The sequence below is a fragment of the Berghia stephanieae genome, chromosome 11, assembly GCF_034508935.2.
Source record: "Berghia stephanieae isolate SIO BIC M18660-M18661 chromosome 11, UCSD_Bste_1.3, whole genome shotgun sequence".
In the NCBI taxonomy this organism is placed as follows: domain Eukaryota; kingdom Metazoa; phylum Mollusca; class Gastropoda; order Nudibranchia; family Aeolidiidae; genus Berghia; species Berghia stephanieae.
In genome coordinates, this window is record NC_088370.1 from 7,766,130 (window position 1) to 7,783,629 (window position 17,500).

General features: G+C 38.1%; 2 protein-coding genes across 3 annotated transcripts in view; one reads left to right on the top strand and one right to left on the bottom strand.

Annotated features, from left to right (window-relative positions):
* Positions 1-17,500, bottom strand: part of LOC144956771 (squalene synthase-like) — a 61,079-nt gene that overhangs the window by 24,589 nt on the left and 18,990 nt on the right. The gene's annotated exons all lie outside the window — the stretch shown is intronic.
* Positions 6,839-17,500, top strand: part of LOC144956770 (potassium channel subfamily T member 2-like) — a 104,684-nt gene continuing 94,022 nt past the window's right edge. The window contains exons 1-3 of the mRNA XM_078887474.1: positions 6,839-7,526; positions 9,300-9,750; positions 11,968-12,062. Coding sequence (XP_078743600.1) covers positions 6,940-7,526; positions 9,300-9,750; positions 11,968-12,062 — 1,133 coding nt within the window. The 5' untranslated portion in view covers positions 6,839-6,939. The remainder of the gene's footprint in view (positions 7,527-9,299; positions 9,751-11,967; positions 12,063-17,500) is intronic.

Genomic DNA, 17,500 nt, shown 5'->3' on the forward strand with positions numbered 1-17,500 from the left:
TGGATAGACGGAGAGATGGATAGATAGATAGATAGATAGATAGATAGATAGATGGATCGATGGATAGACGGAGAGATGGATAGATAGATAGATAGATAGATAGATAGATAGATAGATAGATAGATAGATAGATAGATAGATGGATCGATGGATAGACGGAGAGATGGATAGATAGATAGATAGATAGATAGATAGATAGATAGATAGATAGATAGATAGATAGATGGGTCACATTTGTGTTGGATTAAATAGCCCGAAAGATCAGTTGGTAGAGCACTCGCTTCACACGCAATGGGACCGAGATCCATCTCGCGTACAGTGGAATTATTTTGCTGACCCCCCCCCCCCCCCACACTTGTCCACTCAGGCAGTGATTGGGTAGCTGGGTATGTTAGATCTAGCGAAAAGCACTTTGCGATGAAATATCGTCCTTTCAAAAGGATAGCAAGAATTTGCTATTGTCCGTTTCACGCTATAAAAACCGGGATAAACTCCGGCTCCATGAGTGCAATGGCTCTGAAGGACTACCTTTTGATTTTTTAAAAGCCTAAGACATACTTATTACGTTAGTTGAAGATCAATTGGTTCTCTTTTCCCTGTTAGGTGATACTACATTTCTTTCCCGACAGAGAAAACGCTGTTAACGGCCAGGTACTCATTCACACCTGAGTACGGTGAGAGATTGTGAGTAAAGGCTTTTCCAACCAACTTTGCGCCGCTCCGAACGGGTCTCAAACCCATGAGAGTGAGAGCGCCATGCTACAAAACCACACAGTCACCGCTTGCATATTCAAACTCTACAGATTAATCCTAACGATCATAAATAATCCTTCAAGACATAATAATTAAAGACCGTGCGTGATCGATCAGCCCGCCCACAAGACGTGGTAGCAACGAGACTCGACTCCTAATCCACCACGGAACATTTCATATCGATCTGATCTCATCTGATTTCAGCTCCATTCATCCGAGACCAAGATCCCATTCAAATCCAATCACCGACGTCCCTAACACTGCATGCATATGTGTTGTTGTTGTTGTTTGTTCCTATAACTCTCATGTTTACAAACTCGTTGTTTGGATTACCGAACCTTAACCGATATAATTTACTATCACCAGTTCTATCTATGAATTCCAACAACAACTTTGGTGATTTTGGGATAATTTTGTTTCCTGTACTTTGATGATTCATTTGGATTATTCAAAACTAGTATAGTAGTGTTTCACTTTCTCTATCTATCTATCTATCTATATATTGAATCGTGTTTGATACAAATATGGTACGAAAAGTGCTCGACATGTAGTAATGGAGCGAATTATTATTTAAAATATTTACGACAATGTTATGGCAAATTAAGCCTGAAACATCGATGTAGACTGCCCCAAACATTGTGGTAAATATTTTAAATAATATCTATCTATATATCTATTTATCTATCTATCTATATATCTATCTATCTATCTATCTATCTATCTATCTATTTATCTATCTATCTATCTATCTATCTATCTGTCTGTCTGTCTGTCTGTCTATCTTTCTTTCTTTCTCTTTCTCTCTATCTCAGTTCTACCATATTTACAGTTTGATTCTATCGTAACCAATTTACTATCACCAGTTCTATCTATGAATTCCAACAACAACTTTGGTGATTTTTGGATAATTTTGTTTCCTGTACTTCGATGATTCATTTGGATTATTTGAAACTAGTAATGTTTCTCTTTCTCTATCTATCTATCTATCTATCTATCTATATATCTATCTATCTATCTATCTATCTATTTATCTATCTATCTATCTATCTATCTATCTATCTATCTGTCTGTCTGTCTGTCTGTCTGTCTGTCTGTCTGTCTGTCTATCTATCTGTCTATCTATCTATCTATCTATCTATCTATCAGTTCTACCATCTTTACAATTTTATTTTATCATAACCAATTTACTATCGCCAGTGCTATGCATGAATTCCAACAACTTTGGTGATTTTATGTATACTTCATTTGCACTTTGATGACTCAGTTGGATTATTTAAAGCTAGTATTTCTCTCTCTCTCTCTCTCTCTCTCTCTCTCTCTCTCTCTCTCTCTCTCTCTCTCTCTCTCTCTCTCTCTCTCTCTCTCTCTCTCTCTTTCGCTGTCTCTACCCACCTATCTACCTTCCTACCTACCTATCTTTTTTTTTTTGCTGTTGTTTTTTTTATAAAGGTTGGGGGGGGGGGGGGTGCCATTTAAGGGACAGCTCGTGTTTTCACGACTTATTTCCCAAAATGAACAATAGACATTCCGCTTGGTTTGGATTGTGGCTTTTGTTGTAGATTAAGGGTTTGTGAGTTGTTTGGTGCTTTCAATAAACCATCGAACCTGAACGATTCTGACTGTGTGATCTTTTTTTTGTGAAGGGAAATGTGTGAACTTCGTTGTACTTATTGACGACGAGAATTAATTGATGACTGGTTGTTTTGTTGTGTGATTGTTGTGGTGTTGTTGTTGTGATGTTATTGTTATGGTGTTATTGTTGTTGTGTTTATTATTGTGGTGTTATAGTTGTGGTGTTATTGTTGTGGTGTTATTGTTGTGGTGTTATTGTTGTAGTGTTATTGTTATGGTGTTATTGTTGTTGTGTTATTATTGTGGTGTTATTCTTGTAGTGTTATAGTTGTGGTGTTGTTGTGGTGGTGTTATTGTTGTGGTGTTATGGTTGTGGTGTTATTGTTGTGGATGTTATTGTTGTGGTGTTATTGTTATGGTGTTATTATTGTAGTGTTATTATTGTAGTGTTATTGTTGTGGTGTTATTGTTGTGGTGTTATTGTTGTGGTGTTATTATTGTAGTGTTTACTATCGCCAGTGCTATGCATGAATTCCAACAACTTTGGTGATTTTATGTATACTTCATTTGCACTTTGATGACTCAGTTGGATTATTTAAAGCTAGTATTTCTCTCTCTCTCTCTCTCTCTCTCTCTCTCTCTCTCTCTCTCTCTCTCTCTCTCTCTCTCTCTCTCTCTCTCTCTCTCTCTTTCGCTGTCTCTACCCACCTATCTACCTTCCTACCTACCTATCTATCTATCTATCTATCTATCTATCTATCTATCTATCTATCTATCTATCTATCTATCTATCTATCTATCTCACTCTCTCTCTCTCTCCCTCTCTCTCTCTCTCTCTCTCTCTCTCTCGCTCCCCATGTCTCTCGTATTCTCAGGTTGAATTTTGACAATTTACTCAATACACCATCAAGTACCAAGCACTCCAACAACTTTGGTGATTGGTAGATTTATTTTCTGCATATTATGATTCAATTAGATTGAAGCTTGGTAGACACATATTATATATATATACATATGGTATGATAGAGACAGCGCTGTGAACGGCCACGTAGTCATTTTACACCTGAGTTTTGATGAGAGAAACGTAACTAAAGAGTCTTTTCCAAGGACTCAACTATGCGAGGAGTTAGGCTCGAACTCAGGACCTTCCGAGCCGAAAGCGAGTGTCATACTACAAGACCACATAGCCTTTACGAAGATAGATGACCAAGATGTTTCATAGACTCTGCCTCACACTAACAACAACAACAAAAATTTTTCTCTTTTTTTTTAAATATAAAAAATTGAGCTTTATATAGCGCAATATCCACTAAATGTGCTCCAAGCGCTTTACAAGGGGTCCCTGGTCAACAGCAACATTTTACATGTAGGACGGGACATAACGTCTGTTAGGCAATATTACAATTTTTCGGACAAAGACAACACTGTTAACGGACAGGTACTCATTTTACACCTGAGATTTGATGAGAGAAACGTAACTAAAGAGCCTTCTCCAAGAACTCAACTATGCGCCGAGCGAGGCTCGAACTGTCAGGACCTTCCGAACCGAAAGCGAGTGTCATACCACAAGACCACATAGCCTATACGAAGATAGATGACCAAGATGCTCTCATCGACTCTGCCTCAATCTGACAAAAACACACATTTTCTATAAGCTCAGAAATTCTTACTACAACAATGTATCGATAGATGAAGATCTGGAAAAGAATGCATGAAACAGTGACCAAAGCAAGAAAGACAAACACAAGATAAAAATAAAACCCCATCCCAATGAAATTATCCTGCCCCGATTGGGGATCGAACCTCAGACCTCTAAGAAGCTTGGGGACGTCTGTGATCTCTTAATCTAATTTGTGCCATACTTTTGGGACCCTGACAGTTAAAAAAAAACCCTCAAAAATCTGGCCAAAACGAATAATTGTGTTTTTTGGGTTATTTTTTTTGTTTGTTTTTGTTTTTGATTTTTATTTTGTTTTTGATTTTTTTTTTTTTTTTTGCTGTTGTTTTTTTTATAAAGGTTGGGGGGGGGGTGCCATTTAAGGGACAGCTCGTGTTTTCACGACTTATTTCCCAAAATGAACAATAGACATTCCGCTTGGTTTGGATTGTGGCTTTTGTTGTAGATTAAGGGTTTGTGAGTTGTTTGGTGCTTTCAATAAACCATCGAACCTGAACGATTCTGACTGTGTGATCTTTTTTTTTGTGAAGGGAAATGTCTGAACTTCGTTGTACTTATTGACGACGAGAATTAATTGATGACTGGTTGTTTTGTTGTGTGATTGTTGTGGTGTTGTTGTTGTGATGTTATTGTTATGGTGTTATTTGTTGTTGTGTTTATTTATTGTGGTGTTTATAGTTGTGGTGTTATTGTTGTGTGTTATTGTTGTGGTGTTTATTGTTGTAGTGTTATTGTTATGGTGTTATTGTTGTTGTGTTATTATTGTGGTTTATTCTTGTAGTGTTATAGTTGTGGTGTTTGTTGTGGTGGTGTTATTGTTGTGGTGTTATGGTTGTTGGGTGTTATTGTTGTGGATGTTATTGTTGTGGTGTTATTGTTATGGTGTTATTATTGTAGTGTTATTATTGTAGTGTTATTGTTGTGGTGTTATTGTTGTGGTGTTATTGTTGTGGTGTTATTATTGTAGTGTTATTATTGTAGTGTTATTGTTGTGGTGTTATTGTTGTAGTGTTATAGTTGTGGTGTTGTTGTGGTGGTGTTATTGTTGTGGTGTTATTGTTGTGGTGTTATTGTTGTGGTGTTATTATTGTAGTGTTATTATTGTAGTGTTATTGTTGTGGTGTTATTGTTGTGGTGTTATTGTTGTGGTGTTATTGTTGTGGTGTTATTGTTGTGGTGTTATTGTTGTGGTGCTATTGTTATGGTGTTATTATTGTAGTGTTATTATTGTAGTGTTATTATTGTAGTGTTATTATTGTAGTGTTATTATTGTAGTGTTATTGTTGTGGTGTTGTTGTGGTGGTGTTATTGTTGTGGTGTTATGGTTGTGGTGTTATTGTTGTGGATGTTATTGTTGTGGTGTTATTGTTGTGGTGTTATTGTTGTAGTGTTTTTTGTGTGTTATTGTTGTGGTGTTATTGTTGTGGTGTTATTGTTGTGGTGTTATTATTGTGTGTTATTATTGTAGTGTATTATTGTGGTTTTGTGTAGTGTATTGTTGTGGTGTTATTGTTGTGGTTGGTTATTTTGTGGTGTTATTGTTGTGGTGTTATTATTGTGTGTGTTATTTTGTGTGTTATGATTTTTGTTGTGGTGTTATTGTTGTGGTGTTATTGTGGTGTTATTGTTGTGGTGTTATTGTTGTGGTGTTATTGTCGTGGTGTTATTGTTGTGGTGTTGTTGTTGTGATGTTCTTGTTGTGATATTATTGTTATGGTGTTATAGTTGCAGTGTTATAGTTGTTGACGTTTCTCAGCTCTTTAGTATTGCGATTAGACAACCATTTCAGTGATTAGTTTTCACTAAATTACATGAACCAGAATAACGGTATTAATGTTTACCTTTACACATTGTTTTGTCTGTTAGTACGTTATATTCGAGTGGCGAATGTTGTGGGTATTTACCAAAACGCATAGCATCAATAAGTAAACGACAGTCGAGGGAGGTTGATTCTTTGGTAGGACTTTTTTTCTTGTATTTTTTTCGGCTTTGTCTGTCCCGGTTCCATGCACGTCATTTCAGATCTTTATCTATAACACCCTTTTGAAGAGATTTATCACATTTTCATTTATCGTGTTTTGATGAACGGGAAAACCCGGAATTTATTTTCGATCTGTATGAGTCTTTACAACTTTTCTCCTCCCTATTTTTACGACTTAAATGCTCTAAAACATTGGAGGGAAATTATTCTGAACCTTCTGACGTTCATTCTTGAATCAGCCGACAATAGGACTCAATAGTCGTAACGTCATTCCTTCTAATGACGCATTTTTAACTTAGCATACATGGCTTTAAACTATCGGATAATGACGGACGCCGTATGAATATATTTCTCCGCAGCATTAAACGCGTATCCAAAGGAAAAAAAAAACCATAATTTGATCATGTTTTGACTTTTACAACATTAGGGTCACAAGACAATATGAAAGTTATAACCACGTTGAAGAAAAAAGTAATGTCTTTGTTTAAAACCAAGATGGCCGCCGTTGCCACGCGGCGTGACATCAGACTACTGAATCCAATTCATGGAAATCCACAAGGCTTTTCTTTTCAAACCTCAGGAATGAGAAAACATCCAAAATTTGTCGTCATTTAATTAGTTTATTGATATTATTTATTTATTTATATATTTATTTATTTATATTTATTATTTATATTTATTTCTTATTTAATTTATATTATTTATTTATTATTTATTTATCTTATTTATATTAATTTATTATAACTTTTTTTTAGTTATCTATTTATTTATTCGTTTATTTATTTATCTATTTTGTTTAATTCAATATTTACATCTTTATCATTTCATGTGTATGCTTCATGCTTCATGCTCAACACACATGGATATCAATATCATCTAATCACTACTACAAGATGAAATTATACGTGTGAAACAACGTGGATTGTAAATAGTATTCTTCAAACACTAGAAAACTATGACAGAATTCATTGACGAAATCGATTACCAGCCCGTCAAATTAGATGACCTTGACCATGACCCAATCATGTGTGACCATCATCTGGATAACAACAACTGCTCAGAAGACGAAATGTGGGGGCAGGAATCGATTTCGTTGTACGATACGGCGTCTTCGAATACCGATGACGTCACATCACACTACGTCGATAACGCGTCACCATTGAGTGAAAACATCAATGATCCTGATAAGGATAAATCGCTTACTGAAACTGCTGTTGCCAACAACAACAACAACAACAACAAACGCGACAATAACAACAACAACAACAACAACAATGAAAAAAGTAATCGCAAACACAACAGTAACAGCAACACAAGCAGCAAAGCTCCAAACGCTAACCCGATCAGCGATTTGAACGCGTCGGTCAGTGTCCGAGACATGTTCGACTGGTATTTGGACACCAGTGATGAAGACGACGACTGGAAACTGACCTTGAGGAACCCGGAGGACTTCAACGAGAGTCAGCTGATGGGGGCCAACATCCTGTCCCTCCACAGACACAGCATTGATGACGGTCCTTACGGATATACAAATCCTACCAGGTGAGATTCACATTTAAATTTTTTAAAAATAAAAACAAAATAAAAAATAAAATTCCCTTTATTCATCACATAGGGGAAATTTGTCTCCAGGGTCTATTCCAAGGGAAGACTGGAATAACCCAGGCGTCAGCCGCAGTGCAGCGCCGCAAACTGAGCTAGGGCGAGGTGACTTGCTCAAGGCCACACAACGTTGCCGGTATTCGAACTTGGTACCTTTCGGGTACGAAGCAAAGACTGTACCCCTGAGCCAGGCTGTCCCACAGATTAGGTCATTAATCAATGATTGTTCATCAAAAACACAATGGGGATGATCTGTATTAAATTTCCACGTGTTCAGGTCATTGGTCACATTGCTCAAAATGACCTACATAGTGAAAAGTGTTCAGAGTTTGAGAAATATCCAACGTTACAATCATTGTTCATTTTGATCAGCAAGACTCATGGGTATGTTTACAACTTTCATAAACAAAGCAGCGTGTTAACAATTATTGAGAAATACCCAATCGTTGTACAGCAACAAATCACGTGATTGATGACTCGGTTGGACGAAAACATGAATATAGATCGCTCATTGATGATTCCTCTATGACCTCTTGTGCGATACTTGTCAAGCTATTGATGGTCCCTCTGTGATCTCTTGTTGCTATGCCTGTCAAGCTATTGATGGTTCCTCTGTGACTTCTTGTTGCTATGACTGTCAAGCTATTGATGGTTACTCTGTGATCTCTTGTTGCTATGACTGTCAAGCTATTGATGGTTCCTCTGTGACCTCTTGTTGCTATGCCTGTCAAGCTATTGATGGTTCCTCTGTGATCTCTTGTTCCTATACCTCTCAAGCTATTGATGTTTCCTCTGTGACCTCTTGTTCCTATACCTGTCAAGCTATTGATGGTTCCTCTGTGACCTCTTGTTGCTATGCCTGTCAAGCTATTGATGGTTCCTCTGTGACCTCTTGTTGCTATACCTGTCAAGCTATTGATGGTTCCTCTGTGACCTCTTGTTGCTATGTCTGTCAAGCTATTGACATGGATGCCTTTTCTTTTTTACTATAATCTTATAGTATGAGTCTCAAGTTTATTCAATCAACATACAATGCATGGAGTTGTGAAAATTATGACAGATATCGTATATCTTACTAAAACTAATCAAATTCACATTTCAATGGGGGTTTTTTTGACTCGAAAATTTAAAATAAAGTATATTATGGCTCTGAAATCAACTGGTGACCGTGATCCAAAAAAACCCAAGGCACATAAAGTATTTGTCTGTCACCCGGAGAAAACAACCCGCAGATCCAAGCATCACTTACAAATTAAACAGATATGATTGAAATAAAATACAGTGTTGTAAAGCATTGCGATGCTATTCCTTTATCGTTGTGTCAGAATAATGTGAGAACTACTCACTTACTGGCCTGACCTATTTGAGAGTTTGGCAATGCGAAGGGTAGCTCAGCCCTTTCCGTTAACAGGAAATAAATAGTCAAGAGAACGGAACGGGGTAAATAGTAGGAAACATTCTGATTGGTTAATGCTTAGTTATCGGCGAACCATCAATGATTGAGAACTGCACAGTCACCTGTCACCCAAAATCAATAAGCCAGTAGTCTTTGGAACCCCTTAAAAACATTTCGTTAACATATAGCCTGATACTAAGGAGCGGTTATTGCGCTACATAAATGCTCTAGTGAAGCTAAGTATTAGCCTGTCACCCAAACCAACCAGCCCCACAGATCCTGTTTTTAATAAAGACCAAACATTTTTATTCACCCAGGCACCGTAGTGATAAACCGACTGCCATCAGCAGATCTCCCAGCGGAAGTGAGTACTCAACCACAAGCACCAACTCGTCATCCCCTAGCATCAATGATGACGACGACGACGACAAGCAAAAGCATCATCACCATCATCACCATCATCACCGCCACCACCACCATCGTCATCGTCGCCACCATCACCACCACAACCATCATCACAACGATCCAACAACAACACAGGATAAGAACAATCATCAGCCTCACTCCAAAGAATCAGAATCGAACCACCAACACTACCACAAGAACAAGAGCAACCATCCACCCAACCACCGCCTTCCTCATCAGCAACACAGTCGCTTCAACAGCATCTACAGCCACACAAGCAGCATACACAACAGCAGCCACGCGGTCAACACGGCTGGAAATGCCCAGTACATGGCAGGGATCTCGGCCAGGCCCAGACGAGATGTAAGTATGACATACTTGACAGCGCCTTTCGCATCCTATTCGTCCGATTAGGGCGCCTCAGTTGCTTCTTTGAATTGCGGGGGCAGTGTGGCTCAGCGCTACGGCCTTTGCGTCGTGCCCAAAAAGTACCGAGTTCGACTGCCCGTCTCGTTGGGTGGCCTTGAGGAAGTCACCTCGCACTGACGCCTGGGTTATTCCAGTCTTCCCTTGGAATAAAACCCAAAGAAAAATTTCCCCCTTGGGGATGAATAAAAGGAATTTAATTCTTTCTTTAAAAATTTATTTATGTAAAGTCACGCCTCCTTTCACTGTCTTCTGCCAAATTTCTTAGGGACGTAAGGTTTCTCTTTGTAATTTGATTTGAAGATGTTTGAGGTCCCTGTTCAGTACTGTATAGACTGTCGTTGGGGATCTCCCTCTGTGTTTATTATTATGTATGTGAATATAGAATGAACGAAATTGAAGTCATTCAGCTCTTTGTTCTTGTTTTTAACCGGTCATTTTTATGAGTAGTTCTCACTAAGTTCTATCAATCAGACTATTATAGATAGTATGCGCTTGGCTAAGAAATTCACAACATTGTAATCCGGAAGTATAACAGACCAACACACAAAACTATGTGTAACCTTAACCGTTTATAGTCTGGTTAATACATTTCAGTAAGAATTACTCATAAACATGGACGGCAAAAAAACCCCCCAAAAAACAATAACAAAGACCGGAGTGAAGTCAACTTCATTCTATCTATATGGTCTTGTGATATGACACTCGCTTTCGGATCGGAATGTCCTGAGTTCGAGCCTCGCTCGGCGCATAGTTCAGTCCTTAGAAAAGGCTCTTTACTCACATTCTCTCACCGTACTCAGGTGTAAAATGAGCACCTTGCCGATAGCAGATTTGTGGTCTGTCTGAAAATGCTTAATATCGCCTAACAGTTGTCATGTCTCGTCCGCCTTGTAAGGCGCTTTGAGCACGTTTAGTGGATATTACGCTATATAAAAGCTCAATTTTTTAATAAAAGTTTAAAGTACACGTAGTTTTGTGTATTGGTACATGATAATCCACTGGCGGATGTTATGGGTATTTTGGCTAACGCATAGCATAATTTGAACATATTAGAATCATCATGACAAAATAGAAGTTTGAAAACAGCCAGGGTGGCTATTGGTTCTGTGATACCAAACATGATGAGTATTTTCCTCTTTAAGTCACCAAATTAATGACGTAAACCTTGCTGTTCGAAGCTCAAAGAAATAAATTATAACAATGTGAAATTGAATGTAAGCTTCAATTTAATAGACGATAACGGGTAATGTGGACGTTTCGGGTGTCCCCTTTATTAACAAAACAGGATGAATGTGCGGCGATGTGGTCTAGTGGTATGACACTCGCTTTCGGATCGGAAGGTCCTGGATTCGAGCCTCGCGCTCGGCGCATAGTTGAGTCCTTGGAAAAGACTCTGTACTCACATTCTCTCACCGTACTCAGGTGTAAAATGAGTACCTGGCCGTTAACAGCGTTGTCTTTGTCCGAAAAATTGTAATATCGCCTAATAGTCGTTATGTCCCGTCCTACATGTTAAATGTTGCTGTTGACCAAGGACCCCTTGTAAAGCGCTTTGAGCACATTTAGTGGATATTGCGCTATATAAAAGCTCATTTTCTAATGAAACACTACAGACAAATGAGATATTATGTGATAATGGCGTTGTCAAGGTGTTAAGTTTTGATTCACATTCAGACCCATCCTGGTCCTGGGCCAGAGTTTTGAGCCTGCCAAAATCTTGTTGTGACTTTAGTACGGAAGGTACTGCAGTTTTTCTTAGTTCTACAGGAATTGGATTCAATAGTATGATGTCACGTCGCCCAGCAACGGCGGCCATCGTGGCTCTAAACAAAGAAATTCAGTACTTTTCATATGGCTTGTGATCAGAATGTGTAAAAGTCAAAACATTTTCGGATTTATAATGGGGTTTTTTTTCCTTTGGATACGCTTTTATGCTAGTCGGAGAAATATTTCATAAGGGCGTCCGCCATTGTTCCGATAGTTTAGAGCCAGTGTTACTAAGTTACCATGCATCATTACGAAGGAAGTGACGTTACGACTGTTGAAGCGTATTAATTCGGCTTCATCCGAATCCCGACATTTCTGAAAGCACCTCTTTATTAGTTTGATGAAATCTACAAGGAATTGTCTTTTGTCCTTTATTTCTATCAGAGTGTCTATGGGATGAACGATCGTCTGGAACCACAAACCAATGACGTCATCGAAGTCTTCAAACAAGCCGCTTTCTGGGGCGCCGACGATAAAAGGTAGGGAGCTGTAGCAGCCTTATTTCTGTCTGGACTTTCTCACAAAATGGGGCGGGGGGGGGGGGGGGGGGGGGGAGAGAGAGAAGATTCAAGATGGCCCAGTTGGTAGAGCACTCGCTTCACATCCAATATGATCGAGATCGATCCCGGATCCAGTCGAGCTTTTTTTTTCCCCTGATCCCCATGTTTACCCAGCAGTGATTGGGTAGCTGGGTCTGTTAGATCTGGCTGAAAATACTTTTCATATATACTAGCGTCCTATAGCAAGGATATCAAACAATTGTCTTTGTTCATTTCACGCTATATAAACCGGGATTAACCTTTGGAGAAAAACATTTTTTTGTCTTACAGAATGCATGAGGATGAATTCACTCAGCTCTCGTACAGATTATATATAAACGTTGAAGGTAGAGAAACAGTGTGTGTGTGTGTGGGGGGGGGGGGGGGGGGGGGTGTGTGGGTGTGTGGGTGGGTGTGGGTGGGTGGGTGTGCGTGCGTGTGTGAGAGAGATAGATAGATAGATAGAAGTAGAGAGAGAAATGGGGAGAGAGAGATAGAGAGAGAGCTAGAGAGAGAGAGAGAGAGAGGTAGAGAGCGATAGAGAGAGACATAGAAAGAGATGAGAGAGAGAAAAAGAGAGAGATAGAGAAGGAGAGAGATGGAGAGAGAGAGGGGGAAGAGAGATTGAAAGAAAGAAAGAGAGAGAGAGAGAGAGAGAGAGAGAGAGAGAGAGAGAGAGAGAGGGAGACACACAGAGAGAAGGGTATATATATATATATATATATATATATATATATATATATATATATATATATATATATATATATACATAAGTGTCTAAATACCAAATCATGGACTGCCCCAGTTACTATTAATCCCATTACGTCACAAAGGAAACACAAGAAAACATCAAGTATTTCCCTAGTCTTTGACAAAACACATTTTATTCAATTCTGTGTGATAGAATACACCAAAACAATAAAAGTAACAACCATTCAGTTGACATAGCTGGGTCAATTGGAGTACAGATTCTTATGTTTGATTAAACAAGTAAATGAATGACCTGATTAAGTGGTGTGTTGGCCTCTCCCGTCACGTGACTGTCGAACGACCAGCACAGCACGCGTGACAACTAAGATTGTGCATAAGGAAATTTTTTTAAACCCGGATTGGCGGGTCAAAATTCTAAAGTCTTCATACGGGCTTTGCGCACCATGTTTTATTTAATTCTGGGTGGATCAGACCTCTGGATGAAAACGCCCAAAGCTTGTATGTAGACTTCAGAGGTTTGATCCGCCAACCATCGACATCAATAAATTCTGTATTTTAAGATATAGATAGAATGAAGTTGACGTCACTCAGGTCTTTGCTATTGCTTTTTTGGCATACGCTTTTATGAGTAATTCTCACTTACTAAATTATCAACCAGACTATAGATAGTATGCAGATGACGTCACTCAGGCCTTTGTTATTGTTTTTGCCATCCGTGTTTGTGAGTTGTTCTCACTAAACTGTATTAACCAGACTATAAAAGTTCATGGTTACACAGAGTTTGTGTGTTGGTCCGTTATACTTCCGGATGGCAATGTTGTGAACTCCTTGGCCAAGCGCATTCTATCTATACAGTTTAGTGAGAACAACTCACAAACGCGGATGGCAAAAACAAGAACAAAGGCCTGAGTGACGTCATCTGCATACTATCTATAATCCGATTAGTTGTACGAATATTTCAAAGTATGACGTATCTTTGATCCAGATGACCTTAACCCGTTCCATTCCTACTACAAGAAGATAACCAAACTCTGCCAAACTAAAATAAAAGGCACATATTATTTAAAAATTTGGCCAGAAAACGTGTCCTTTATATATATATATATATATATATATTATATATATATTATATATATATATTATATATATATATATATATATATTATATATATCGATCGATGTGAATGACCATCATCTTGGAAAAAAGCTTTCAAACCTGGGACTTCGTGAAGTCTTCCTTAAAGTCTCAGGTTCCAGAGTTAGTGCCAAGATGAGGGTCATTTAAATCGATTGATATTTGAAGTACGAGTTTTCTGGCCAAAATTTTAAATACGTGTTTGTTTGTTTTTTTGTGGGTTTTTTTTTTGTTTTGTTTGTTTTTTGTTTTTGTTTTTTTGTTTGTTTTTTTTTTGTTTGTTTTTTGGTTCTTTTTATTTGTTTTTTGTTTTTTTTGTTTTTTTTTTGTTTGGTTTTTCCTGGAGAACTGACGTATCACTTGACCTATCTCTAACCCCAACCCAAAACAATAGAATACTTGTGTCATAACGTAAACCAATGGTCCGTAGCCCCCCCCCCCCCCCCCTCCCTTCCCCCCAAAAACTGGACAAGGTCTGACAATAAACTGACCATACATAAAGATATTATTTTTCTGACTTATCCAGCTGTGGATAACGGGACGAGTTACCAACCCCGTAATATACCCGTGGAGGATTTCTGATCGATCCCCGTCTTTCAGTGATAAAGAGATCAAATAACTTTGTCACAGAGTTTCACAGAGTGTCACAGAGTGTCATAGAGGGTTACAGAGTGTCATAGAGGGTCATAGATTTTCACAGAGTATCACAGAGTGTTACAGTGTCATAGAGGGTCATAGGGTGTCACCAACCCGAAATATAACCGTGGAGGATTCTGATCGATCCCCGTCTTTCAGTCATTAAAGATAAAATAAGTTTGTCACAGAGTGTCACAGAGTGTCACGGAGTGTTACAGAGTGTCATAGAGGGTCACAGAGTGTCACAGAATGTCACAGAGTGTCACAGATTGTTAGAGTGTCATAGAGGGTCATATGGTGTCGCGGCGTGTCACAGAGTGTCACAGAATGTTAGCGTGTCATAGAGGGTCACGGAGTGTCACATAGTGTTAGAGTGTCATAGAGGGTCACAGAGTGTCACAGAGTGTCAGAGTGGCAAAAATTATCCGACGTCTTTAATGACTGATGGGCGTCATTTTAATCGACTGATATATACAGGAACATTTTCTTTTAAAATCATTATTTTGGTTCTTTTATTTTTTTGTTTGTTGTCATTTTTTTTTTTTTTTTTTTTTGGTTTTGTTCTGTTTTTGTTTGTATTTTCCTTAATTTTTAAAAATTATTAAATTTTTTTTTTTTTTTTTTGGGCGGGGGGGGGGGGGGGGGGGGGGGGGGGTTGGGGGGGGGGTTGTGTGGTTTTGTTTTGTTTTCTCTTTTTCTTTTTCTTTTTTTTTTTGTTTGTTTGTTTGTTTGTTTGTCCAATAAAGTCATGCATTTTAGCCTTATGCTTACTTTGAGTCAATATGCTGATTCTTTTCTATAATGTATTTAACGCGACGTATTTATATATGCAGGTCTGACTTCCGAATGCAATTATGACTCTAGTTTAACATTTTAAGAAACATTTTAATGAGCTTTTATATAGCGCAATATCCACTAAATGTGCTCAAAGCGCTTTTCAAGGAGACCCTGGTCAACAGCAACATTTAACATGTAGGACGGGACATAACGCCTGTTAGGCGATATTACAATTTTTCGGACAAAGACAACGCTGTCAACGGCCAGGTACTCATTTTACACCTGAGTTAGGTGACAGAATGTGAGTAAAGAGCCTTTTGCAAGGACTCAACTATGTGCCGATCGCGAGGCTCGAACCCAGGAGTGTCATACCACTAGACCACATAGCCGCACGACATTGTTGTAGTGGACAATATTTTGCGACATTTTATTTGAGATTTCCATTACAACAATGAGCCCACAATGAATTGGGCTATCAGACCTGCAGATAAGTGCACGTCGGTTTCACCCATTACTATGATAATATCATAATTTGTTTCCAAAATGTCTAATTTGTCAACCTGATGTCACATGTCACCACATAATGTTTTGTGAGGCGTGGCATTAATAGTGGACAGACAATGGTCTTGGTTGCACTTCACATTTCCCAATGAATCACTTCACCACCAGTCTTAGTCAATAGTATCAACACCATACTGGCTTACTCGGGAACAACCCATATTACTTAAAAATTTGGCCAGAAAACTCGTCCTTCAAATATCGATCGATTTAAATGACCCTCATCTTGGTAAAAAATCTCTCAAACCTGGGACTTAAGGAAGATTTCGCAGTCTCAAGTTTGAGAGTTTTTTGCTAAGATGAGGGTCATTTAAATCGATCGATATTTGAAGGACAAGTTTTCTGGCCAAATTTTTAAATATGGGTTTTTTTGTCCAGAGCACGACAGCTTAGTATTTACTGTTCTCTACTGTTTTTTCTATTAACCTGTTCACGGCCGGACTCTGGAAAGACTTCTACATTAAAGAATTTAGTCAGAAAGTTCGGCCTCCAAATATCGATTGATAAAATGACCCTCATTTTGACAAAATACTCTCAACCGTTGGACCTCGCACGAAGTGTTTATTAAAGTCCCAGGTTTGAGAGTTTTTGCCAAGGTGAGGGTCGTTTAATTTGATCCATCGACGTGCATGTATTTGCAGGTCTGATAACCCAATCCCTTATGGGCTCATTGTTGTAATGGAAATCATCCAAAAAAAAAATAAATAAATAAATAAAATTTAAAAAAAATTAAAAATTACGCAAAATATTTCCATTACAACAATGTTAAAATAGGCCCATAAAAATTGCGTTCGGATGTCAGACCTGCATATTATGTACACGTCAGATCGATATTTTAACTCCCTCCTTACCAACTATAGGAAAATCGTCACATTCCTTACGAAACAAACCAACATTTTTCTTATTCAAATTTCTTTTGTACATCATAACATTTTTAAAAAAATGAACATTGTGTTGTAGAGTATGTTTTACTAAAGAAAATTTGTATCGCAAGAACTTACTGTTATTGTGTTTGAGTGATAAAAAAATCTTTTTTTTTTGTGTGTCAGTTGGGCCGAGAGTTTTGGGGAAAATCCTGAAAATTATGGCTGGTAAGGAGAGAGAGAGGTTGAGTTTTCTTGGCAATTCTTAAAATACACTGTGCGTGGGTGTTTACAGAATACAGCCGTTAACGAGTTAATATTTGGCCTGAATCCACCTCTCGTATATATATAGAGACTGGACACATTCTCTCATATGTCATTCTGTGATATTCATTAAAAAGATAATACAAGATGATAGAATTGTATGTAGTACACAGTGAACTAATTCCACGGAAGTGTGTTATTGTTATTGCACGTGGGTGTGTCTGTTTTCACAAAGATTCTGGGATTTGTTGTGTGTTGATTAACCTCTCTTTACCACCTATTGGAAAATCGTCACATATGCCATGTTACGATGCAACCGTCACTTTTCTCATCCAGCTTTCATTTAATTTCTATTTGCTATAGCTATAAAAAAAAAATGACATTCTGTTATAGAGTTCATATTTCTGTTTGAGTAAGAAATGTCTGTTTTTCGT